This window comes from Melanaphis sacchari, unplaced genomic scaffold (assembly GCF_002803265.2).
Source record: "Melanaphis sacchari strain LSU unplaced genomic scaffold, SCAv2.0 Contig2_pilon_pilon, whole genome shotgun sequence".
Lineage (NCBI taxonomy): Eukaryota > Metazoa > Arthropoda > Insecta > Hemiptera > Aphididae > Melanaphis > Melanaphis sacchari.
In genome coordinates this window covers 571,825-599,136 of record NW_020271173.1, presented here as the reverse complement: position 1 = coordinate 599,136, position 27,312 = coordinate 571,825, and the positions used below count along the sequence as shown (strand labels likewise).

Genomic DNA, 27,312 nt, shown 5'->3' with positions numbered 1-27,312 from the left:
ATCTTTCATGTATTTTATTTTATATGTATATTCAATGTTTTAAGGGGTGAGATGAAAACAAAAATTTTGAAACTTTTTTTTGTCATCTATGAAAGACCCTTATATATATATATATATATATTAGGAGTTATTGCATAATAAATATTGCACATAATCACTATGTGGACGGACAAAAGCTTCTCGTCAAAATAAGATAGTCTAATATTTATCATAATTTATATTTTTGTCTATCTCACTTGATAAAAATTGTTTAATACATCTTTAAATTATTAAATATTTTGGTTGATTTTTAAATATTTAATTTACTAATATATGTGTATTTAAAACCTACTTTTTATATAAACAAGAATAATTAACAGCCAATTCTGCTTAATATATTTTTTTCTTGTTTTTTTTTTTTTAATATAAATTTAGTTTAATGACATGTGAGAATATCTGTAAAGTTCATGGTCGATGAAATCTGTAAACAAAAAATTAAATAAATATGATTTTACAATTTTACATAATATTATCTTTAAATGAACAATTAAAAACAAAACACTTAACTAATATAAATTATAACTAGGATTCGGATTTTAAGGGAAAAACCTTTTTTTTTAATAATAATTATATAAAAATATTTGTAATTTAATATGTAATATAATAGATGTACTTTATGCCTTTTTTGGTTTTTTTTTTACTTATAAATGTGTTTTTGATTTACAAATGCTTTTTTTTATGTTTAATTTTCATCAGATTAGATCAGCGGTTCCCAAACTTTTTTTTACGCGGTGCCCTGCTGTATATAACATGAAAGATAGAACAAAAAAAGTACTCTTTGAGAACTAATGAAACGTAGATCGCGGTGACCCTAGAAGCACCGCGGTGCAGTTTGAGAACCGCTGGATTAGATAGTTTTATACACAACATACGTTTTAAAGTTGCATTTTTGTTTGTCAATTGTTTTTAATAAGATTTATTATCTGCGATATGTATCAAGTATTTGATATTGACTGTTCATTTAACATTTATAAAAGTATCCATACTATGTATCTATAGAATAAAATATTTTTATAATGCGTAGATACTTGGTTCAAAATTATTTGTCAGTAGACAATTTTCTTTTTAATACAAACTATTTAATTTTTTAATTAATATTACAATTATTATTTTCATAAATTATATTGCCTTTAAATCCAAACCCTAGTTATAACCATCAATTTTGTTTTATATATATATCAATCATTATCTGTCTTTATTTGTATTTAATACATCACTAATAAACTTGGGTAATTTTCAAATTAAATATTTTGTTTCTTAAAAATAAATCTATGTCGAGAAAAATAATAAACTGTGATAAATTAATGAACAATTATTGTTTATCAGTCATTACATAATATTATGATAGTGATTCATCCATTTGAGAAGAATTATAGAAGTGGCAAATTTTTGATTGTTTGAGGGCATTAACCTTGATTATCTACTGAATTAGATATTAAATTATTTCTTATGTGTATGCATATATTAAATTGTAAATACAAAACATCATTACGGTTCAATGAATTACTTTCGTGTATGTGCCGGAAACAAAATCTGACTATTTAAGTTGTTAACAACCGATCAAAATCAGCCATTGTCTTAGGTTACTTTTAGTTGAGATAAAGTTTATTTCATAATTTATATAACCCATATAACAATATAACACTAATAGCACTTCTGTTTCAATCATTGTTTTTCTTTTGTAATTTAGTAGATTAATCAAGGAATTTACTTATCCATAGTTGCCATGCCACCTTAATCCATGGATAATCATAAGTTAAATTTTTCAGTAAATCTTATGTATTTATGAGTTATAATTATTGTAGATATTATGTTTACTGGTGAATATATATTTTATAAAATTAAATGGTAATAAGTTAAACTAACCTGGTAAGATGTTTACTTTCTTGATGTACTTCCATTTCTGAGCTTTTAAATTCATTTAGTTCTTTTCGTATAGCTGCTTTGTCTTTGGTTGTCAACCGTGTCCACGGTTTATCGGCTCGCCTATCATAGTCGTGTGCTTGGGTCACTTCTATGTAATCATTGAATCGAATAATCTAAATATTTAGAATTTTAATAATGTTAAATACATATAAATAAAATTAAAAACTAAAAACACATACTTTTTTTTCTTTCAATTCGTCAACTGTTGGCCTAAAACTTAATTTTCTTAACAACATGCGTTTCTTTTCTTCTTTTAATTTTTTTTCTTCTGCAGCTGTTTGTTCTGAAATTCAATTTAGTCATGTAAAACATTAATTATAATTGTAATATATTAAAAAAAATATTTTACTTTTCAAGATATTTCTTTCTTCAAGTTCTTCCTGTGTTGGTCGCATACTCAAACGCCTACAAATTATTTGAAATTTATATTAATTAAAAAAGAAAAATAAATGAATATTTAAGACACAATTTTAATAATTGTATAAGGTTTTAATATACATAATATATATATTACCTAATAAGACGAGCACCAATAACTTCTTTAGTCTCTTGTCGCTCTTTTTCACTTTGAACTTGAAGAATATTACGATTAATAAGCTCTTGACGATTGGGACGTAAAGCCAATTTTATAGCAAGACTATCTTTTCTTGCAATTTTTTCAGCTAATCGATCTAAAAATTAAGTATAATCAAGAATTATTACATAAATTACTATTCACATTTATAATTGAGTTTCATCTAATTTAAGAAAAACTTTAATTAAAATAGTTAAATTAACTTACTGTCTAAATTATCATCTCTGTACAATATGGGTCCATCACCAGAACTGTCATCATCACTAGATTCATTAGGTCTAGCATTTTCTTTATTTTCTTGTAATGAACAAGGTAGTGAAATTCCAAACACTACTGGACGATTAGCACCACTACAATTGAATTAATAAAACATTAATAGTAGAATAAATTAAAAATTAAATTAAATTTACCAAAACCGTATCCTGGGCTTAAGTGGAGCCCTTCTACTATGCAGCGATAAACAAATTGAGAAAAAATAAAATAATAATGAAATTAAGAGCCAAACAATTGCTAAATAATTGGCAAAAAGGCAAATTATTCACTTTTCTTTCTTATAACCTCGACTATTGCAAATTATTTTTATTTACTTATTTTAACATAATAATTATTATTTAACAACATACTTGAGCAATTGTGATGATTCTTGACTTTGATTTGGTGTTGATGGTTTTTTCAATGCTGACTTAAGAGGTTGTGCATTAAAAACAGGTTCCTTAGCAGGAATCTGCTCTATATGACTAGGAAAACTGTGACGACTTCTTATTCTAAATCCATTAGAATCATCATCATCATCTATTTCATCCTCATCATCATCATCATCTTCTTCTTCATCATAGTCATCATCATCATAATCATCTTCATTAGTTGCCATTTCCATTTCCTCGTCATTGTTATCATTGGTACGAAGATTTTGACGATTGTTATCTATTTAAATAAAATACTTTAATATTTTGCAATATTTATTATTTATAATATTATTACGTTGATATAAATATGATTGTTGAGCTGGTGAGCTGAACATGGGAGGTGGAGGTATTGGACCAACTTCAGACACTGGTATAGGAGGTTCAGGTAAATCAGAAAGCATTAATGATGAATGCCCAGGATGATTGTTATACATCATCCTAGGGCTGGAATGATAATAGCCTGTCCTAACACCACTGGCTAACTGAGACATGTTTTGTCCAGGCATAATCATTGAAGATGTCCTATCACAATTTAACTTTGGAGATTCACAACCTATGATCAGAAAAATAAACAAATTATAAAATGCTTTAACATATAAATTATTACTATTTAGTGATTTAATTACCTGATGGCAATAGTGAATTTGGAGGTCTGGTAGGTGACTGACCTGATCCTACCAATAATGACTGATTAGGTGCATGGTAACAGAACAAGCGTCTGGTGAGCGTGCCACCAGGACCTGTGAGTGAATTTGGTCGTTCAGGTTTTGAGCTACTTGGCTGTTCAGCTACATGCTGCTGCTGATGTTGTTGCTGTTGCTGTTGCTGTTGCTGTTGTTGTTGTTGCTGCTGCTGCTGCTGCTGCTGCTCAAAACTTAATTCTACTGGCTCATTATGGCCTTGCACTGTTTCAGTCTTGTTATCTTTGTTCAAGTCTAAGACAATAAAAAATAATAAGTTCAGCATAATATACAATTACTTTTATGAAAATATATTAACTAATTTTAATAAATTCATAAAAATGCAATTGTTATTCAAGATATAATGGATTTAGTAAATATATAATATATTCAATATACATTTTTAACTTCTTGATAAACTTGTTTTTAACTAATTTTTATTTTTGTCTATATAAATGTTCTTTTTCAATATACAATTTATAGTATAAATGAAAAAGGAACACGTTACATCAAATGCATGTAATGTTCAATTTTCTATACTTGGCATTATATCAAAAAATTATAAAAGATATGAATTAAGAAATAAGAGGTATCGCATTCCTTAATTTAATTTTAAAAAAAGTTTAACTTTGAAAACTAAGTAGAAGCTTCAAGCTTATCCTACACTAAGTAGATATATAATTCTATAAATAATTATAACGTAACAATATCAAATTGACAAATATTTATCAAATTTGAACAAAGTTATTTTCATACACAACTATTACATAATATTATCTATAATCTACAACCACACAATATTATTCAAACTAAAAATTATGGCCGTTAAATATCAATAATTGGCAGATATACATTTTGTACGATATCAGAGAAAATAGAATACATTCAAAAATAATAATTTTTGATGTAACTAATCATTCTTTATTATTCCTTAATACAAGGCCTAAGTATTCTAAAATTAGATAAACACATTCCATTTCACGTCACATAACTTAAATGGTCCAGAAATAGTTAACTAATCTATGGTCCCGTGAGTTGCCAAATATATAATATTCTTTGCAAAATATCTACATATCATTAATGTTATCTGTTATTAGTTTTAACCTGATCAAAACATTAATTATATTCAAAGATCTAAACAATTATAAATTGAATATATATTGATGATGGTCAATAGAAAATAAATTTATGAGTATACAATTTAAGACATATCCTAAATCCTTAAAAGACCCAACTAAATTTAAATTTATCATAATCAAAAAAGTGTAGAATAGTATACAAGTATACAATACAAAAATATTTAAAACAACATACGTATGAGTATAGAAGTGCAAGAATTTTGGTTAATAACCTTTTACGCAAAGTAATATACTATATTTTAGAGTGTAAAAATTAAAACAAAAATTTGGCATATAAAATTAGATCAATTAAGTCCATAGATAAATATTAAATAAGCATTCAATAGTGTCGACGTAAATGTACATGTTTATTATTAAAACGTAATAATATTTGGCAATGCATATATCTTTTTAATGTTTTGTTACAAATAATATATTTACTGAAGATAAGTAACTGATATAATAATACTGTATTATGTATAATAATAGACATACCACTAGATTTAAATAGTTTAGATTAAATCTTCTACTTTTTAAATCAATAAAAAATAAAATAAGAATTTAGTAAGCATTGGGTATACTCGTATAAAAGCTATTCTTTAAAATTTAAATTTAAATTATCACAAAATTAACGTTTGTAATTAAAAAATTGAATATCTTACAAAGTAATTAATAATTACTAACAACATAATAATGGCATTTAAAATAAAAGTTTAATATAACACCATGCCAAAATATTTAATTTAATTTAATGTTATTTGATGAGTAAAAAAATAAATTCAAAGTATGTATACATTTGAATAATATTTTTTACAAAAATTAATTATTTTAATAACTTGTGTAAAAATTAAAAAAAAAATACTATTAAATGTACTCAACATTAAAAATAGCTTTACTTAAATATAACTATATGTATTTATATTTATTTTTAGTATAGGTACTTCCGCGTGTAATCAAATAACTGTATTACCTATTGAAAATTACGTTTACAATAATTATATTTTAAGCATCAATCTATTGTTAATCTAGTGTTAATTTAATATTATATTTTATTTGAATTTCACAAATCCGAAACATTTACATAAATGTGTTCATCAAGATATAAAATATCAAATTTAGGTAATTGAAAAAGATACCAAGATTAAATATTAATTAAGAAGTTGATATATTAAAAGAAGTTTTAAGTTTAAATTTTTGGGAATAAATTTAGTCTTGGTTTATAAATGTATTTAGGTGGATCTGCGATGTTCTGTACCATTTATTAAGTGATTATTAGCTAATTATTAAAGTAATATGAATAATATGATATATGCGAATAATGGCTAGCTTAACGTAAAAATACGTAAATAATATTATAAAAATTAAATTTAAAAAAATGTGATTTATGAAAACATTGTGAAAAGAGGATGTCAGGTGTACAATAATTTACTTCACGAAACCTTTATAAATTGTTTAAAGTTTCTATTATTATTTTGGTAATATTGATATGTTTTGATTTAATTTTAATAAATTATTTATTTTTTAATTTTAGAGGGGTAGCATCTGTGACCCTGACACGGATTAAAACAACATGAGTCTAAAAACAAAAAAAATCTAATAATAGCTAGGCCTTATAAAATAATATATACTTATGAAAAATTTCTCGTTTCTGTAAAAATGCTTTATGGTTTTATTACGAGCAATTTTTAAGCGCCACTGAATACAACGCTATTATATAAGTTACACGCTTAAATTTGATTTATTATTCGTTTAATTATAATATGATATTTTTATGACACACATAACTATAAAACATATATATATATTATATAAACTAAAATTACAAAAAGTTATAACAAAGGATATTATATCAACAATATAAATAACTAGTTATTTTTTTTTATCAATTTATAAATACAAATAAAATAACGTATTCTGCTTATATTATTGAGATAGTTGGGGTTTGAGTTTATACTATATATAATAGGTATAGCCGGTATAGGAGTGTAATACATGTTTTATACTTTGAATATTATTCGTTCTTGTAAATTAAATATATTTGTAAACTATTAAAACAAGTACATAATTAGCTTTCATTACTTTTAAAAATTATTTCTTCATTATAATTTATAAACTGTTAGATTAAAATTAAGTTAATTCTAAAGTACTTGATTCCCAAAAAAGGCGTTTTTTTAAATTTTTATTACTAACGTATGTTACAAGAATATTTAATACTTGTTTGAAATAAAAACATAAATATTATTACTAGCTGAAATTTTAAAAATTAAAATTTGTATTTTGTGTAACTAATATTAAGTGAAGGAATGGGTTAATTAGATTTAACATAAAATTAAGAAAAAATACTGAAAAATATAGTTAATGACGATTTTATATAACATATAGAGTCATAATATTTATAAAATGCGTATAATAAAAGTAAATATTTCACAATAGGTTCAAAAATCATTTATTTTGAAGTAAATTAGACACATCTATACATTACACATAAAAAATGGTTAAGTTTGTTAAGTTTTCATAGATATTTAACTTAAAAATTATAATATATTAAATCATTAATATTTTATATGATTCATTTAGGCTTATTGAAACGGTAAGTCAACCTCAAATTTGTTTTTATATCCAATTATTTCTTGAAGAAGGTATATAATAGCAAAGACAAACAATTAAATATTGACCCATATATTTGTATACTGTATACTGCATTTTCTATAATTGGTGTGTATTATACACTACCAATAGTTTTTACACACACGATTATAGTAACATCGTTATATGCAGTAATATATACATAAATTCTTTTTTTTTTAAACATTTAGAAAATTCGATAATTTTGATATTCATACGTGTGAAACACAAACACCACGTCACCACAGCATCAATTCGAACAGTAATTTTTACACCGACTAACTATCCCAACCGCACTACACGTATAGTAGCTAGACACGCGCGTGACGATAACATTATTATCGTTCGTAAATAATTGGATTTCCCTCAAAACGCTTATTCAACCGTTACAGGTACAACAATATAGTTTTTTTACCTGCAAACCTCTGAACAAGCGCTGTCGATTGGGCAACGATCGCATGTAACGACGGTGATCTCTTCTTTTTTAAAGTACGCATCGTGGCGACGGGTCCATATCTGTCCATAGGAAAACCCGTTCGAGTCCGAGGTCTAAAGTTATCGTTAACTACTGAAGTCATTTCAATACGGAAATCGATAGCCAAACAACGATGATGTTATATTTTTATATTATATATGAAAGCGGCAAATTGTCGATTATTGTGCAATATCTGAATTTTGAATAAAATGATTACTAGAAAAAAGGGATAAAATTTGTTGTGCAACGATATTATGATATATATAACGTGTGCGATGAAAAGGAGAGAAAGAAGATCGATCACGAGATGGCTACGCGAACGCGCGACAACTAATAAATATATCGGCTAAAATTTGTCTAGCACGCGCGTTTATACGAGGGAATTTTAACGCTACACTAGTCGCCCACCCATTCGGAACACCGGCAACGGAGGCGCCGGGGAACTGGGAAGTTGCACCTCTGCCATACAGCTATACACTAATATACTATTATAATAATATTATGTTTTTCCAACAAATATACCACTACTATGATATAATATTGTATATTGATATATTTATACATACATATTTATAAAAACAACAAACATGTCGTCGTGCACTATATGATTTTGCTACAATATATATCATTAATACTACAGCTAAATAGCTCTCATTATGCCGGTGTCATTGACACAAATAGTCTACTTTATTGCTTGAATATATTTAGTAAGCACCAGCGAAATTTATAAGTATATTTAGATTAGATAGCAATAAACTTGAAATGTTTATAAAAAAAACCAGTTTGATATTATGTTAAGTACGATGGACATTTTTAGAAAATTAAATAATTTACTTAGATTGTAAAATAAATAAAAAATATCGAGGATGCTTTGAAAAAAAATTAAAAATGAATTATTGAAGTCACAGTGAAAGCACAAGTAAAACTATAGGATATCATGGGTTGAGTACTTTATGCCTATACACATTTTAACATTTGTTTTAAATACATAAATAGTACCCCCGCGATTTTCACTTATGAACCGCCTCCGACTTTGCCACAACTATTTTCTGTGCACATTTATATAAAACTTATGTATCATAAATAATTATAATATATTAAGTGGATTAGTGGACACAATGTTATTGTAAAATATTATATTATTATTATCCTATCTCAACGCCGGTGACGCATCGCGCATTGGTTAATCAACGGCACGCGGTGGCGCTGCAGAATTTCTAAAAATAAACAACAAGTGCCAATTTATTATTTGCATATCACGCACTGTTGACGCGCGGTTCCAACTTAAATTCAAAACGTTAAAAACTGGTCGTATGTTTTGTAATAAATACACACGAATATACAATGTATTTACAAAACATGGGAAAGATTTCGGTACTTCCGTTATTAAAAATATTCTTACTTTTTAACTGAACACAGATGTAGAATTATACTTTGTCTATAGACAATATCTAATACCAAAGTATCAACTGTCAAGCACGCAAAAAAAAAAAAAAAATAGCACAATCCACATCTTTATATATATATATATCTCAAATATATCAGTCCAAAAATGTACAATGTATTACCATTAGACATTAAATATAGTAACTCTTTCAAGATTTAAAAATAATTGCACTTTCGTAACTAAAAAATGTATAGGATTAGTCTATTACTTGTTACATTACTTAGATCATGATACTAGTAATTATTGATAATTGTATTCATAGAACTTTAAATAGTACATAACTGCACGATTTTATTTATAATACTACATTATATATATATATATATATATATATATATATAGAAATATACATAGTATATATATTTATTTATATTGATATTATCCGAGAAAAATGTATAATAATTATTTAATTGTAATAACTAATAAAACTATAAAAAAATACCTTCTTTATTGCACTTATTTAAATAATCTTTAATACAACTTATATTTCAAATTATGAATTCATAGATCCCATATGAATACACCAAGTAAGATCTATTGTCTTCGTAAAGAATACATTTTTTTTTTTTTAATATACGTAACGTAAAACATGAATTCGCGCCGTCGCACATGCATTTATGTATATAGGTATACATAATACATATATATATTATATAAATCAGAGTTCCCGTACGAGAAAGCATTCACGGAACTAGAGGGGGAAACTAGTTTAATTTTAGCACCCCTAGCTCAAAGGAGCTGAGTTTAATATTATTTATTAATAATGAAAATATTTAATTTTTACCTAACACCAATCATAATTAATAAAAATACTATGAAAATTAACTGCAATGTACTTTTCTAATAAATGCATCTAAATTCTATTTTACAAAGAGGAAATAAGGCTTTAATTAATTAAAACATTTTCTAAATATTTATAACGATTACATAATTGGTAAACTAGCTAACTGATTTTTTTTATTATTTTTAAAAGTAGATAAGAGCATTTCACTTTTTTTCTAAAAATATAAAACAGTTTAGACTCAATTATTTTTTCTTTGGCGAGTTATCTTTGTAATCTGCTGTTATTTTATATTTTTATAGGTAGTATTGGTATTCAACTGTTCTTGTGATATGAATACAGCTAATTTTTAAAACTTAGTTTGAATCAAGCGCGTATTGAATTGTAGATCTTAAATATTTTTATTTTTTATTTAATGTTTGACATCTATTTTATTATTTAGTATTTAGGTCAATTTTTCGTTTTATTATATTTAAAGGTGTTTTAGTGGTAAAAACTGTTTTGACAGTATAAGTACTCACATACTGTAAATATTAATCCTAAGGTTATCTACTTATAAAAATAAAAGTTTATTTTGAATAGCTTTATAAGTTATAGTTATGTCTTCTAATTTTTAAGATATTATGGTTGTTAGGGTATTAAATGTATCTTTTAGTTTTGTTCTTATTTATAGTTCACTATTATATTTACTGCTTTATATAAATTATAATAATTTATAATTTTCAACATTGTTGATACTGTTGACGGAACGGTTTTCTCATGTCCATTTTCACACATGAACAATGGTGCGATACGTTTGAACAAATATGGAGATTAAGACGAATATTTTTAAGGTTCTATTAGATTTGGATTTTTAATAAAATCTAATACGTAACAATATTATGATACGTACTACGTAGTGTACATTAAACAAAAATAATGCACATATTATGAATCATAATCATATAAAACATGAAATATAGTAATAATATATTAATCGTTATGACGTTATTCTATAATATAATATTACAGAATAACAAAAATATGGTAAAATATTCATCTATTTTCACATATTAAATAATTATTCATTATTTTTTATTTATCAAAGATAACAAAAAATATATTAAGCATCAAAATACATTTCTTTGGACATGGGAAAAAAATAGTTAATGTAGTTTTATAATTTACACGTTCTTTTGAAAAGTTATTTAAATTAGAGTCAGTAAAACTTCTAAAAGTTTCTTGGGTTTAATTCTAAATATGATAGAAACAAGTTTAAGGATTTTTTTATAAAATTTGTGCATAACTCCCATTTTTTCTTTCAATAATAAATTAATCAAAATTTTGAGTTTTAGAATTTTTAAGGATACTTAAGCAATCTATTTTGTTAAAATAAGTTTAAAACGCTATTTAAAAATTTTGCTGTGACGATCCAAAATTATTTTTTCAAATTAGAATTGCACATTTCTACAAATTTTTAAGATTTATTTTAACGAAGTTTTATTGTATTTAAATCAAAATTTGTGTGAGTAGATTTTGACATTGTTTACTACAAATATTAGGTTTAAATATGAGGGCTACAATGAGTTTAAAGTTATAATAATTAATATTATTAGTATATTAAGACTTCATACATTAAAAAAAATAAAAATTGATCTAATATTAAATCTATTTTAACTACTTGATAGAATCTTGATTTAGATATAATTCTACTTAATAATTTGTAATAATAAATTCATTATTAGAGTAAAAATTGGAATAAGCATATTTAGTGAATCACTTTGTATTGTGTGCATTACATAGTGAATAAACCAGATTAAATTTCTAGCGAAACGTGATGTGTGGCTTTTGTTTTCTCCATACTTTCGAGTTTTTATTCTATATATATATATATATATATTATAAATTATACTAAATAATAACAATAGTATTTAATAAGCCGCTATCAACTGCCCATTTGCAAATTTACTAATTTCAAAATATAAAATTATTCTAAATAAGTTGATCTGTAATAACACAGATAAATAACAAGTTAATATTAGAGTACATTTACTTATCATTGAATTTTTAGACAATATAATAAACGAGTTTAAGTAAATTTTTTTTTCATAACAGAGACCACACTTGCATTACAATATTTTTTGAATATAAAAAAATTACGAATATTTTCTAATTTCTGAGAATCATTAAAGCATTAATTCTATACTTATTTAATTATATATATAACTAAATTATATTATACTTAGAAACTTTTTGTTACGTGTTTAAAGTTTAATGCAAAAAAGTAAGACTATAAGATAATGTGCAATATGCATAATTTAATAAATGTAAATACGAGGTCATGTCTAAGGTCACTACTACGTGAATACGTGATTTGGCACATGACGCATGAATGAAATTGGTGACACGAGTTTTTATTTATATATAATATACATTTTTTTTAAATGAACTAAAAAATAGATTCCAAATCTTCATATAAAATTCCGAAAAAAAGTAAAGTAAGTGCTTACAAATTTTGATATTAAAATACGCTAAAATTGTCTAGTGGATTGTTAAAAATTAATTTTTACATTCGTTTATTACTTAAGTGATTTAATGGATGCCGAATTCAACTCATTGGTGAGATAATGAAGGTTTATAACTACTTACAAACATAATAAATTAAATAGATATAATTTATACAAATTAAGTTAAAGCAAAAATCATAAAACGCTAAAAGTAATTAATAACTATTAAATTAAGTATGGTTTTAAGTTAATATTGAAAAATAACTAATATAATCTTAAGTTTGTTTTATGCTAAATAAAAATATACATCAACCACGGGAGAATAAATGTTCGTTTTAGAAATAAAAATATAAGACATAATTTACCTTATCATTTTGTAATGGTTTTATTTATGCATTGATATATTTTATGAGTTTGTCACACAAATTAAGGATAGTTTACAGACTGTACAGTTAGTATAACTGTTAATGCTTTTATGTTTCCCATACGTAAACTATCATATGAAGATGAACATCGCTATATGATGAGCATAGTTAAAATCAATGTTCCATTATTAGTTCTCACCAACCGTGACTTGAGTTTATAATCAGATCATAACTTATAAGTCCTACAATTTATCTATCTACCCTACTTTTATCAAAATCACAAAACATTAAATTTTTAAAATTATAGGTAATCATTTTTTTTTATTATTATTATTGATTATTGGAGAATAACATTACAAGTGTAATAATTACATTTTTTTTTTTAATTTCAAAATAAACTTTTTAATATAATTATGTTTATTGAATTTTTAAGCAATTTATTAACCGCTTTTAAAAAATATTACCATTAAAGGTTCTCCTTTTTTTTAGTTATTGGTAGTATATTATATTGAATGACACGCAACATAATGAAATATTCGATTTATAAAATATATATATAATTTCCACACATCAAAAAACTAACATATAATAAAATATTACTATATTAGAATAATAAATATTATAGATAATATAATATAGAAACAATAGCTACAATTTGTCGACTCTTATATTCTTTTTTCATATCTTATTAATCTCTAGATATCGATTCTGTAAGTTATTTATTTAAAAAATAATAGGACATAAATATTCTTAATTTAAATTTGTAAAACAAGTATTGACTCTATTGATCTATGAAACTCGGAAAAATTTCAATCAATACATGGAAATTAAATTTAAGTTAAAAAAAATTGTAATAATAGTTTCAAAAATAAATTAAACATTTTATTTTTCACATAAAGTTAATATAATATTGCAGTGGAACGTCAAAAATTATAATCATTTTTTTTTTAATTTTGATGGCAATAAAATATTAATTTACTTTTAAAAACAAAGTATAATATTTGACTGGCGTTTACAAATATGTAACATACCTCTGTGAAAACAAGAACATTTCATAATATATCCCATCATTGGTCGTTTTGGGGGTAGTTCGGGTAATAGGTAACATGAATAAATTAATTACAACTCGATCTAAAGCAAACTTATATTTCATAAGTAAAAAAACGAACAGTTGTTTGTATTTTGTTCAAAGTTGACCTTTGTAAATCGTCTAGTGGTATACTGTCAAAAGCTCATAAAAAAAACGAATTAACCAGCAATGAAATGGCAGCGGCTACACGGCAGGTCACGTCACACGAAGTTTAAAAACCTAACTACCGTTGCCGTGGATATATGATTTGAGGGGCCCCCATAGCATAGTGGAGAATGCACGACATAACATTACTTTTTCCTGTGTGTAATAATTCATTTCCGCTTTACCTAAAAATCCAATCAGGGTAGCCAACTCAATAACGTCTATAATGTGTAATAATTATAGGCGGGAAAGGTATAGATATTACTGATTTACCTAATAAAGTAGGAATTACTTGATAATTTACTTTTAAATGTAAATAATTAGTTTATAACAGATGAAAAATTAACAAACATAAAATAAAATTATAATAATTCAAATTTAAAATGCAATAATAATAATAATAATAATATATGTTTGAAATAAATTGAATAAAAAATTAAAATATATTAGTAATTATTTTAATTTTATAAAAAAAAATTATTTGTATAACTGTGAAATTCAAATGCTCAAATTTACAGAAAAAAATTAATTAAAATAAGTAGTAGGTATTACAATAATAATTTATTACTTAATGGCATTATGAACAATGTAGGTCCTATAATAAAAAGTTTTTAGTAAGTTTTGATGAAATACATACGAGTACATATCTATATAAATTAACTATTTTTTTTTACTAATAAATAATAGTGAATTTATTAAAGCTAACTATTACCTAACTCATAATACGAAAAAACATAAATTATATATAATGTTTATGTTAAGTTTGATGGAAAAAACGACTTTAGTTATTATTATCATTTAAAAACTTGAGTCAATTCAATTGACAAATGCATACACCAATGTATGATTTGTAATTACGGATTAATCTTCCATGTTTTATAGTTCGGCTTTTAACAAAGAAGCAACTTGAACTTAAATGTATTGTGAGCACTAAAATTAAGTAAGAGTTGTTTTTTTGATAACTACATAAAAAAAATTATTAGACTATATTCAAAATAAAGCATGAAGTATTTAGTAATATGTATACATCATACAATATTTGTTTTAAAATCTATTGGTTTTACAATAATGTGTTTATTTTTTTATTTGTCAATACAATTTGGAGCTAAAAAAATATGCTTTAATCTTCAACTTTAAGGGTTCAAGTTAACACATATGTTAGGGTGACCTATTCAATAAAAATTACAATATTTTTTTAATATTTGGAGAAACTAGATACATTTTAATTATTATAATGAGTGAACTGATTAAGTATTTTACCTCATTAATAAATACCTACACTATTTTTAAAGTATTCAATAATATTATGATTTATTAAGGATTCCAAGATAGGTATATTTAATAGGTGTCTAATTACTCTAACAATGAATTCAAAGTAAATAGGGAAAAACATTTTAATGGCTTCAATTATACAAAATAATATGATACTATAGACTAATAAATATAATATCGTAAAAAAAAAGATAAATAATACCGAGTTTTAACACAATATTATAAAATATTAATGTAATTTTACTATTGTAATATGTTAATAATAATTATGCATAAGCATAATACACATAAAAGGAAGAAGGAGTGCACAAACTAGATTCTTTTACATTTTATGTTAACTTTTTGGGAAAACAAAATTTTACAACATATAAAACGTATATATTCTGTCTAACGAAAAAAGATGCCAATTCTTTGCATTTCTACGCAACTCCTCACTGCTACAGCAGAGTTTCGAATAGGGTTCAGAAAAACTGATTTTTATCGAGAAAATTATAAGTTAATCGAAATATTCAAAACATAAAGTAAAAGTATGATTAACTAAATAAATCAGGTTTAAAAATAATACCATTCATAAAAACTACATCTGTTAAGTAATAACAATAATTAAAAAATTCGTGCATTTTAAATTAAATGATCGAGATTTGGAATTTGTATCTAATTTTATTCTTTGATAAAAGATTCATTTAAACCATTGTGATTATTCAAAAAAAGTAATTAAAAAGTTGGGAAAGTGAATACCACTCTGCTATATTTAAAGTGTCGAGTGGATCACTGTAATGTACTAATGTATGTCTTAAATTTTAATTCAATAATTTACTATTGTATACAAAAGATCATTTTGAGAATATACAATCTGCTTATACTACAAAACGTGTTCTTTGATAAAGTAATTTAAGTAATTTATGTTACTATAAATAATATTTAAAACAACAATATATTTATTAAATATTACGATAGGTTGATTTAATTGCTGTTGAAAACATTGCATTTATTATATTATTACTTATAAGTTCATAATTAATTTAATAATATACATTTATAGAATATTTTATTGTTATTAACTTTTTAGTTCATAATACCTTGCTGTAAATACCGTAAAACAGCATGAATATACGTATATTACATACGCATATTCACACTACAAATAAATAATATTTTAAAATTAATCTTCATATCTTTAAAATATCATTGCATATTACATAGTTAAAATCATAATAAAGTAAAAGTTTTAAGTATCAAGAAATCATTTTTTTGAATCATTATAATATAATTAATATTGTAAATCATTATTAAGGATTCAAATTTAAATTTCATAAATATTTTAATTTCAAATATCTATAAAAATAATTGTGATATTTTTTAGGTTTTTTGAATGCAGTATAAACTAGAACATCCGAACAATGTACTACAAAATATTTACGTACCTATGATTTGTACATATTTATGATTTTGTAAAAACTGAAACTTAAAATTCAGATTAAAAAAAAGTTGTGCCCATGTATCCAGACATTAAATAAACTTGTGTGGGATCTTGAATTAAACTTTCAAAAAATTAGACTTAGCGATAAATTTTTATCGTCATTTATAGAGAAGAACTAAAAGAATAAAAATGTTATCATATCTCACCTAACCTAACCGATAGAGTTAAGTATAGCGCAAAATGTATTAAGAATTTCGAAAATTATACCATGTGTAGATAAAGATGACTAAAATGTTAAGTGAAAATTTCAATTATCAACGATTATTATACAATGTTGATCAAATGTCATAAAAATTTTAACTTCAAACAAACATACAAAATTTATGTAATTTTTCAGTAAACTTTTCGTTTTTTTATAAGTAGAAAACTAATAAAGAATCTTGTATTACTTTTTTACAATCTTAGATAAAAAAAGGAAATTTTTTTATAAATTTTTAACAACAAAATAATTCATAAATTTTCGTGATATTGTCAAAAGTGCTTTTTATTAACTATAAATACTTATAAAAAAATATTACTAGAATAATTTTTCGATATTTTTTAATTAGTAAATGAACCTTATATTAAATTATTAAGCATTTTTATTTCATGATAAATTTCTAAGAACAGATCAGAGTTTAAATATTTTAAAAATGATACTATGAGCAGGGTATAAGCATAAATATTTGGTGGACATTTCAAGTATTCTTAATTATTCATTTTTAAATTGATCCATAAAAACAAAATCGATTTTGTAAAAAACTGCTATTAGTGTTAAAATTGCCAATTTTTTTTTTTAATTTTTTGTTTATTTTTCCAATTATTTTGAAATAAATTAACTTTTTAAAGTAGAAATTAAATTCAATTTGTTGTCCATAACCATCTTCATTGAAAATCAAAGTATTATATCCAATACTCATTGTGTATACCTTATATAGGTATCCACAAAAAACGCATATCAAATAAATTCATCATTCCGTCAGGATTTTAAAAAACCCATGATTAGAAAATTTGTATAATATGCTATATATTCCATTTCAAACAATGAACATTAAGATAATATTAAAATTATCAAATTAGTTTCATTTTTTTTAATGCATAGACAATTATGTTCTATAAGCTTTAGGTAAATTGTTTTAAATATTGGGGATGGTTTCTTGTAGAAAATTGTATCTAGACAGTACTTTAGAGAGGTCATAAGTAAACAATTTTCAGTACTTATCAAATTTACCGAAAAAACAAAAAGAAATTAAGGGACAACCTCAGTTTTTACACAAAATTAACAGCCAATAAAATTGATAACCTCAGATACTTGAAATTTTAACCAAATTTTTATGCTAGCATTACAAAATATGCATTTTACAATTTTTTTAAATTTCGACTCTTTGAGTTATTTATCTACAAGAAAAATTTATGATTTTTTTTTAGTTTTTTTACGATTATCAAAAAAAAAAACAAATGTTTTTAAAATTATTTTAAAATATTAAAGATGTACATGATCTTTTTTAAAAGCATAAGTTGAAATTGTACACAAAATTTATCAAAATAATGAAAATTTGTGATATAATTTTGTAATTAAAAATGTATAGTGTTTAATTTTTAGAATTTAAGTTTGAAAATGTAATATAAGGTTCCTTATAATTAGTAAATTCTGAGTCCAAAAAACTTAAATAAAAATGAAAGTTCAATTCCCGTTTATAGATATTTGAAGTTTATACTTAGTTGATGAATAACAAATTAATTGTTCTGTTATAAATCATAAATATTATATATTATGTATGGGAATTTAAAATTTGTATGAATATTATAAATTTTACTATATGCAACGACATTTTAAAGTATACAAATTAATTTTAAAATTTACTTAATTATACTATAAACTTATTCATCCAATTTTACAGTAAGATGATACTGACTCAAAAGTTTATGATAATAATATGATATAAATATATATTATTACGAAAATTAAATATTAATAATATATTACATGCTATGTTTTTGACAAAAATAAAGACATCATAAATGGCAGAGTAGTCTAGACTTTCCCACATTTTTATCATTTGAGGTTTTAAGAGGCTTTAGGATAGAATTGTTTAAAAATGTTTATATTTGATTGCATTATGTCCTATCATTGATAAAAAAATAAATAGAAATGGTATTAGATTAAGAATATTTTTTTATATTTTCTTAACAAATGACTCACAAATTTTGAAGTGCATAACATACCAATTATTAACAAAATTTAATTTGGTATTTAGTATTAGTTCGAACACAATTTTAAACTTGGCAGAGGTGATGGTGATTTAAGTTTTTAAATTTGATAATTAAACTGTTAATTTAAAGTTTTTTAATAATAACATTGATTTTATATTTTGAGTGTAATGAATGTGTGTTTAAAATAAATTACAATCAATAATTTCGATTAAACAGATTAAGACTATTATTAAGTAATCTAAATAATTCAATTTAAATTGTTGAATATATTTCCTATTATCCTTTAAAAATTAACTAAAATCAATCTCAAGTAATTATAATACACATTTTTATTATTCACAGTACTATTAATAAGGAATTTAAATATTAATATTCTTGATTAATAATTTGTACTTACCACTCATAAATTGGTTAGAATATCTATTTTGTTGTTGTTGAAAAAGCATTGATGAACCAATGGTAGGAGTGACGGTAACACAAGTAGTTGTTCCACTTGAAGTTTGATTTAGTTGGGATGAATTATCTAATAAAATTATTTAAAATTGAATGAATAGATTGTTAAATACTATTTATGCAAAAAATAAACATAATTTTTTTTAAATATTAAATTAATTTTTAATAATGTGTAATAAAAATATTAACTTATAACTTAAATTACTTCTAGCTCTTGGGTATTCTATTATGAACAAAACACAAATAGATATAAGTCAATATAATATAATCTACATCCACCAAATTTTTAAATAGTTATCAAGAAATATAAATATGTGAAAGATCACTTTATTTATACACATTAAACATCTAAATAAGATACTCATAAATTATCACTTATATGTGCTTTGGACTATTATACAAATGTGATATGTAATGGGTGATATACAATTGCAAATGGACCTTTTCCATAACATGATTGAGAACGTTTTTACCTGCCTTTAATCGTGCAGTGTTGCCAGATTTGTTGTTAGTCAATTACAAAAAAATCAAATAGATATAATTGTTTTTTGCTATTACGCTATTAAAACAATTTGCATAACCCTATGGCCAAAAAAGATAAATCTAAAATTGAATCAATATTAAAAAATTATAATGATTATAATTTATATCCACAAGGATCTAATTTTATATTTACAAAAAACTGAAAATTCCTACCAAGGGAAAATTTTTTTAAAAACTATAATTTTTTATTATATGTATAGTTCTTACATTATGTAACAGTATTATCAGTGGTATAGTGGTGGGTATATGCGGGTATACGGCGTATACCCACTTCTCTGATTTTCTGTAAGTATGTAGACTTATAGATATAGAATAACACATGATACGCGGATATATGCATATGGAATGCATTTATTTTACAAACAGTGCAAATTACGACAGTACAAGACTGTAATTAGACATTAATAATATCTATTACACAGCACATGGCTAAATGTTATTTATATGGGGAGTATGAGGGGCAAAGCCTCCCACGTTTATATTTCAATCACATTTAAGCGTATACTTATTAAAAAAAATACGACTACATCACTGAGTGTTATTAAAATTTATACTCCAAAATTATTTTAATTAATCAACATTTTAAACACTTCATATTATTTTATATAATTTTATTTTAGTTTGTAACTTAGTTATAATGTAACATTGTACTATTATAATATCGAATAGTTTTTATTTAAAAAAAAAATTTTAATTAACTTCCTGAACAAAATAAAACATATCCAGAAATTATAAAATTGGAAACGTAGCCTATAAAAACATTTGCAATCGTTTGTTTTTCGGCTAAAAGAACAAATTTTTTGATAAGCGACATTCATTTTCAATAGTATTATAAAAAAAGTAAAACATTTGCAATCGTGTTGCACCCATAAATAATAACTCCATTCATAGTATATCAGTAAATGGTTTAAAGCTGAAACCAAAATTATGTACATGAAAATAAAACTTTCATGAACTGATGGTATTGTTATTACTTATTAATAATAAATAAATATATAAATTTGTATACTACATCATACCTGATTCAGAGATCGTATGTGTTTGAGCCATTGGACTATCTAAAAAGAGGATTCCTTTCTGGATTAATTCATCTCGATTTGCTCGCACTGAGATCTTCCTTTCCAAATCTATTAAATAAAAATTTTTTAAATAAATTATACCAATTGATCATTATAGATTAAAAAATTAAAATTATACTTCTAGATGCTGTTTCAAATTTTTCTGATTTCTTTTTTCGTTTCCATTTCCATGGTTTGAAAAGTTTACCTAATGCTGAAAACTTGCTTGGTTGTTTTCGATCTAGTTGTAATGGACTGGTACGTGTTCCTGATCCTAAACTATTAGTTCTAAGTGCTGTACCATTTTGTTTCTTGGCTAAAAATATATTGTCAAGTTAAAATAAAATAATAGAAGTAATCATATTATAATATAAACTCTTATACAGTCATTATATTCTCATAATCATGTAACTAAATTATAATATTACAATGTACAAAATTATAAATACAGTTTAAATTTATTCAGTAAAAATTTATTTTATGTTTAAGAAAATAATAAACAAATATAATACTAATACTAACTATAAATATTTTATAAAAAATTATATACATAATTATATTTAATCATAGAGAATTACCTTGAAAAATAATAAATTTAAATTTATCATTAAAAAAAAATTAAACCAATGATTTATTTGGTATATTAGTAATGAAAAATCTTAAGTAAGTTTTAATTTTTTTAATAAATAAATCTTGTGTACCATAAAATCAATAAGTTATAGGTATAAATTGAAAATTAAAATACAAAATAAAATTAATGAAGATAGTACATAACATAACTGTATAATTCTAAAACTATATTGGACTGATTTTTTTTGTTTTGATAAAATAATTTGTACATTATAATAATTATTTATAATATTGTGTAAATTTATGAATAAGTTAACTTAATTATTATCATTATAGATATCTAACACTTCAAAAATATTATAAAAAGTATATAACTATTATAATATAATACCTATTTACCTATATCCTATAGCTTATTTAAAATGTAATGCTTTACAAGATCACATGACATAACAATAGAATGACCAAATTGTTTTTTTTTTCACAGTAATTTACCGTTACAACTGTCTAAGAAAAAAATATCTAAAGATATTTAGAGAATGTGTACTATGATGTGTATATAGGTAATTTCAACCTAACTATAATGTATAAGTCCTCAACATAAAAATAAAATAATCTTCATTACATATCAATTATTAAATAATAGAAATAAATATTGTTAATACCTATGTAAAAATAATTGATTATTAACCTATTAAATGAAATAGTATTATTTAAAAGCATATATATGTTTGTGTAATAAACTATCAGTTACTTGATATGTTTTTTAATTTTATAGTTTAGCAGTATAAAAACAATTTCTATAAAATAATAATAAACAATATACACTTTGATGACAATATACATAAGATTTAAATTATTATTAAAATAACAACTATAAATTCAATTAGTCGTTAAAAAAAAAAAGCTAAGTTTAAATATTTAGGCCTACAGGGCAATTTAAGGTGAAGAATGCAACAAACAAAACTATTAGTAAAATTAAATTATCTTATACCTATTTAATATAGATACTATCAACTTTTACCTAGATTAAATAAAATTAAACTTGAATATTTTTCTAGATAACTTGAAAATAAAAATTGACTAGATTACATTGAATTTTTTTTTTAAATCACAACTAATAATAATTTTTAATAATAACCTACTCACATACTTTACAATTAAATACAAATATTTTAAATTGCATAAATGTTTCATATATCATATTATGCCTTATACATTAACTTTTAAATAATAACAGCAATAACACTATTAACAACCTTACCCTGGCCTAGTTGACTCACACATAAAATTGACATATCCAACATTTAAAGAATTTTAAATTTTAGCTAATTGTCTATTTAAAATTTTATACCTAACCACATTAAACAACATTACTAATATAAATTATGTTTAAAGAAGCAAAACAAATTTACAGGTAAAGATCATAGTTTTCAACTACAAGATAAGTAATAACACCTATTAATAACCTATACCAAACTTATAAAACAAACAGGAATAAGAAGATATTTAGTTTTAATGAAAATATGTTTAGTACTCTTTTATAACATTATAATTTATGAAAGTAAGTATGAGTCATTTGTAATATTGTCATTGTAACATAATACATGTTATAATTTAAATAATAACATTTTAGTGAGTATTTAAAAAATATTAATTTCATGTTAGATAACTTTTCATGATTACTATTTTATTGAAACAGAATCAAAATAAAAATATACATTTGAAAGAGTTCAAAAGTTATTCATTTTTTTAAGTGGATAGAATTGTAAAACATTTACTCTTCGCTGTAAATATATAAATTGATGTCAATTTGTTGACCATGAATAAATTATCCAATGAAGCTTATAACGTAAGCATCAATATTATAACTTAAATATTTATTAGCGTAAAAATGTATGTTCTGATAAGATAACTATTATATTATAAAGTACCCATAGTTTAAATTGTAATCCTGATAAAAAATCAATTTACAAGAACTTAAAAACTCAAATAAAATTGTATATGTATTTAAACATATGAAATCTAAAATAAATTATGCCTACTTAATACCTAGTCATTTATATTAGTACTGAATAACTATTTGCTTTTTAAACAGACAATTCAATTCATGAAACTTGTGATTTTAATTTCTTATAAATATTAAATAAGTTTGAAATAATGTAGTTAATTATTTATTCATTTTTTTTTTTTGTTTTTAATGAATACATAGCATAAAAACAATTTTTGTTTTTGAATAAAATATTCAATTGACCAAATATCAATAAAATAAGTAATCTAAATTAAAGTTATAGTTTATTGATAAATATATAGGCAAGCAAGGTTTTAAACGAGGTTTTAAAGAAAAGATCTAAATTTTTTAAATACCCAATAAAAATTTGCTCACCAATAATAAACTTGCCAGTAGTTGGTGATGTAGGCGTAGTGGCTGTACCACTAGTATGCAAAAAATCCGTTAATGATAAGGAAGACGCGATTATTTGTCTTTTCTCCTCGAAGTTTAAATAGTCCATACTATTACTCCTAGGTTGTTGCTGAAGTTGTTGATGGTCCTGCATATTGTTCTGCTGGCCATTGGAATCAATCTTGTCCGATGAGGGTGGAAGTGGTTTTTCACCATTTGCGGGTAGACACCCGCTGGACAAACGTACCGACATATCACTTTACTAACACATACTAACTAAAAATTCACAACCTCACTAATATTTGTATTACAAATTATATCGGTTTAAGAACAGAAACAAAACAAATACATATAACACAACTGGGTACCTTTAATAGGTAAAAAATAGAAAGAGAAATATATCATATAACTAATACTATTTAACGAATTAACAAATCTCTCGGGAAGCACTTTTTTTGAGGGTTTTCGGTGGACCTGGCAAACGAGTCCGCCTAATAGATCAGGATGGCACCAAGTTCCATTGGCGTTCTCCGACACTGACATCCACGGCGGCCAGTATTAGATGTCTGGCGATGCCGTTTTTGATTCTCGTGGGCATCATAGAAGTACGGTGACCGACGACATTCAATTAACGGAAAACGAAATTATAATATAAATGTACGTACACCGATCGGAATTCGGAGACGCTCGAACGACCGTTGCGCGCGCGCGTCCAGTCGAGTGTTGCTGTCACGGAAAACCACCGCGGTTTGGCACACGGAAACACTAATCGGACTAATTTAATTTATTTATTACTATTATTATTATTATTATTATTATTATTATTATTATTATTGTTTTGCGGCGGCGGAAAATCAACGGGTTGATTGGTGGGAGGGGAGGTGTATTGGAATTTCGGAATTTTCCATAGATAAAGAGATTAAAACGATTGCTATGTTAGATTCGTTGTAGATGAGAGGTGGGAGTGAAAATAAAAGGTGGGTACGCAGTGCTGACGTTTGCACGAAATCTCTGAACGTTTTTTTTACCGCCGGTATAATTTTCTACATTCGTTCCGGTGCGTGCCCAGATTCGGCTATTTTTATTCGGTCTCGCCAATACTCCTACAAGACAAAATCGCGAATAATATTTCTCGTAAGCCATCTGGTCGTATCATAATTCATAATAATATGTATAATTGTATACGTTATGTTATTATTATTATTATTTTAGAACATTAAACATTGTCTAAATCGAAGTAAGTTTTAATGTTTTATCCTATTTTATTCTATAGCAACTTTAATGTGTCAAATTGGTATTGAACAGTGAACAAATGAAATTAATATCACTACTCAGTAGTAAACACTGAAACTGGAGATATTCAATCAAAATATCCATTCTAATTTCTAATTATCGAAATCTTAAGAACTTATCATCTAATTTTTTGTACGTCAATATTGATTTAATATTGGATTAAATAAATGTATTATAATAATGTGACGTCAAGTTTTTGAAATTTGATGATTACATCACACACGAATTATTTATTTAATAATTAAATCAATTGTTTATAAATTTATAAATTGTCTTTTTTAATGTTTTCTCTGTGTTACTCTCTTATAGGTTCCCAATCAATATTTTATTCTACGCTAGTTAATCAAAAGTTTAGATTTTTACTCTAGGTAGCTTGTAGTTAACCGAATGTTAATGAATAATGAAAATATTAAAATAAGTGATTAGCTTGATTTTCTTATAATCAATGATTATGATAAAAATCATTTTTGAAATTATTCTTTGAATCTAGATACCTAATATTTTGACCTATAATTTTCAATACCGGATGTTAAGTTATTATTTAGAATCTACAGCACCTCCTAACACTTCAATAAATTTGACCAAGGATTAAGATTTTTTTAAGAATAAACTATTGTTTTTAACAATTTACAATACAAATTATAATTATTAATTTATAATAAATATGAGCATGTTACATAATACTATAATAGTAGATATATGAAGTAGGTGGTACCTATCTTTAAAAATAATTTATTTTAAATTAAAGTCAATTAGTGAGTGTCATTAGTGGATGACTTCTCACATCAAGTTTACCCTGTTTATTATTTAATTATTTTAATTGTGTATATAATTATTAGAATTAAATATATGTCTACTCTAATCACATAAACCTATTGTGCCGGAAGGTACAGATTGTTTATTTCAAATAAAAAAAAAAAAAATTTTAATTTAAATAGATATTTTTTTATGAATGTATCTGCCGGTATCTTGTTGAACTTATGAGTTATTATACTATAAATAAACAATACCATTGAAAAGTTGATGTTTGCTTATATTTATTTTTAGGACTAATTAGAATCATCCATGAAGTTTTTGTCAGAATTATTTTTTTGTAAACACACAGAGACACTTATTTACAGGCTAAGATTGTGAGCCTTGCAAGCGTCAATATTATCTCATATTAAAAATGAACAACAGAACAATTATTTACCTATTGCTATTTTTATAAATACAATTTCATCATAAACATGATAATAATTTAGTTGCATAGCGACTCGTAGGACTCGTGTAAAAAAAATTATATCAACATTGTTGACGTCGTACTCATCAAATAGAATCATTGGAACCTGACCAAGAATTAGTCATTTACCAAAAAGCATAGATTCCTATAATATAGTATTTTTTATTGCAAGTATTTTCCGAGTATCCGTCTACCTATCAGGTACTTTTATGTAATAGGCAATAATCATTTTTTTTCCTGTTTTAGATTCTGAACAATGAAGCCTTTTATAACAATACAATTTAAAATTACCTGGATTTTCAAATTCAATATATTTTCTAATTGAAAAGTGAATTTAATTGATATTTTGACCTTGAAGATCAAAAGTAAAAATTCTCTGTATTTATTT

At 24.0% G+C, this 27,312-nt stretch overlaps 1 protein-coding gene across 4 annotated transcripts; it reads right to left on the bottom strand.

Annotated features, from left to right (window-relative positions):
* Window positions 1-388: 388 nt before the first annotated feature.
* Window positions 389-25,316, bottom strand: LOC112595915 (phosphatase and actin regulator 4-B-like). 4 transcript variants are annotated; one of them, XM_025341310.1, is made up of 14 exons: window positions 24,407-25,316; window positions 21,575-21,751; window positions 21,397-21,504; window positions 19,779-19,904; window positions 3,852-4,160; window positions 3,521-3,778; window positions 3,163-3,463; window positions 2,950-2,985; window positions 2,747-2,889; window positions 2,480-2,636; window positions 2,315-2,370; window positions 2,145-2,248; window positions 1,906-2,078; window positions 389-460 (listed from the first exon to the last, which is right to left on the bottom strand). In XM_025341310.1, exons 1-14 carry the CDS (start codon window positions 24,660-24,662, stop codon window positions 445-447), a joined length of 2,220 nt encoding a protein of 739 aa, XP_025197095.1. In that variant the 5' UTR covers window positions 24,663-25,316; the 3' UTR covers window positions 389-444. The 4 variants fall into 4 exon arrangements, with proteins under 4 accessions (XP_025197095.1, XP_025197092.1, XP_025197093.1 ...); XM_025341307.1 differs by having other exon boundaries at window positions 24,392-25,315; XM_025341308.1 differs by having other exon boundaries at window positions 2,950-2,982; window positions 24,392-25,315.
* Between the last annotated feature and the right edge of the window lie 1,996 nt (window positions 25,317-27,312).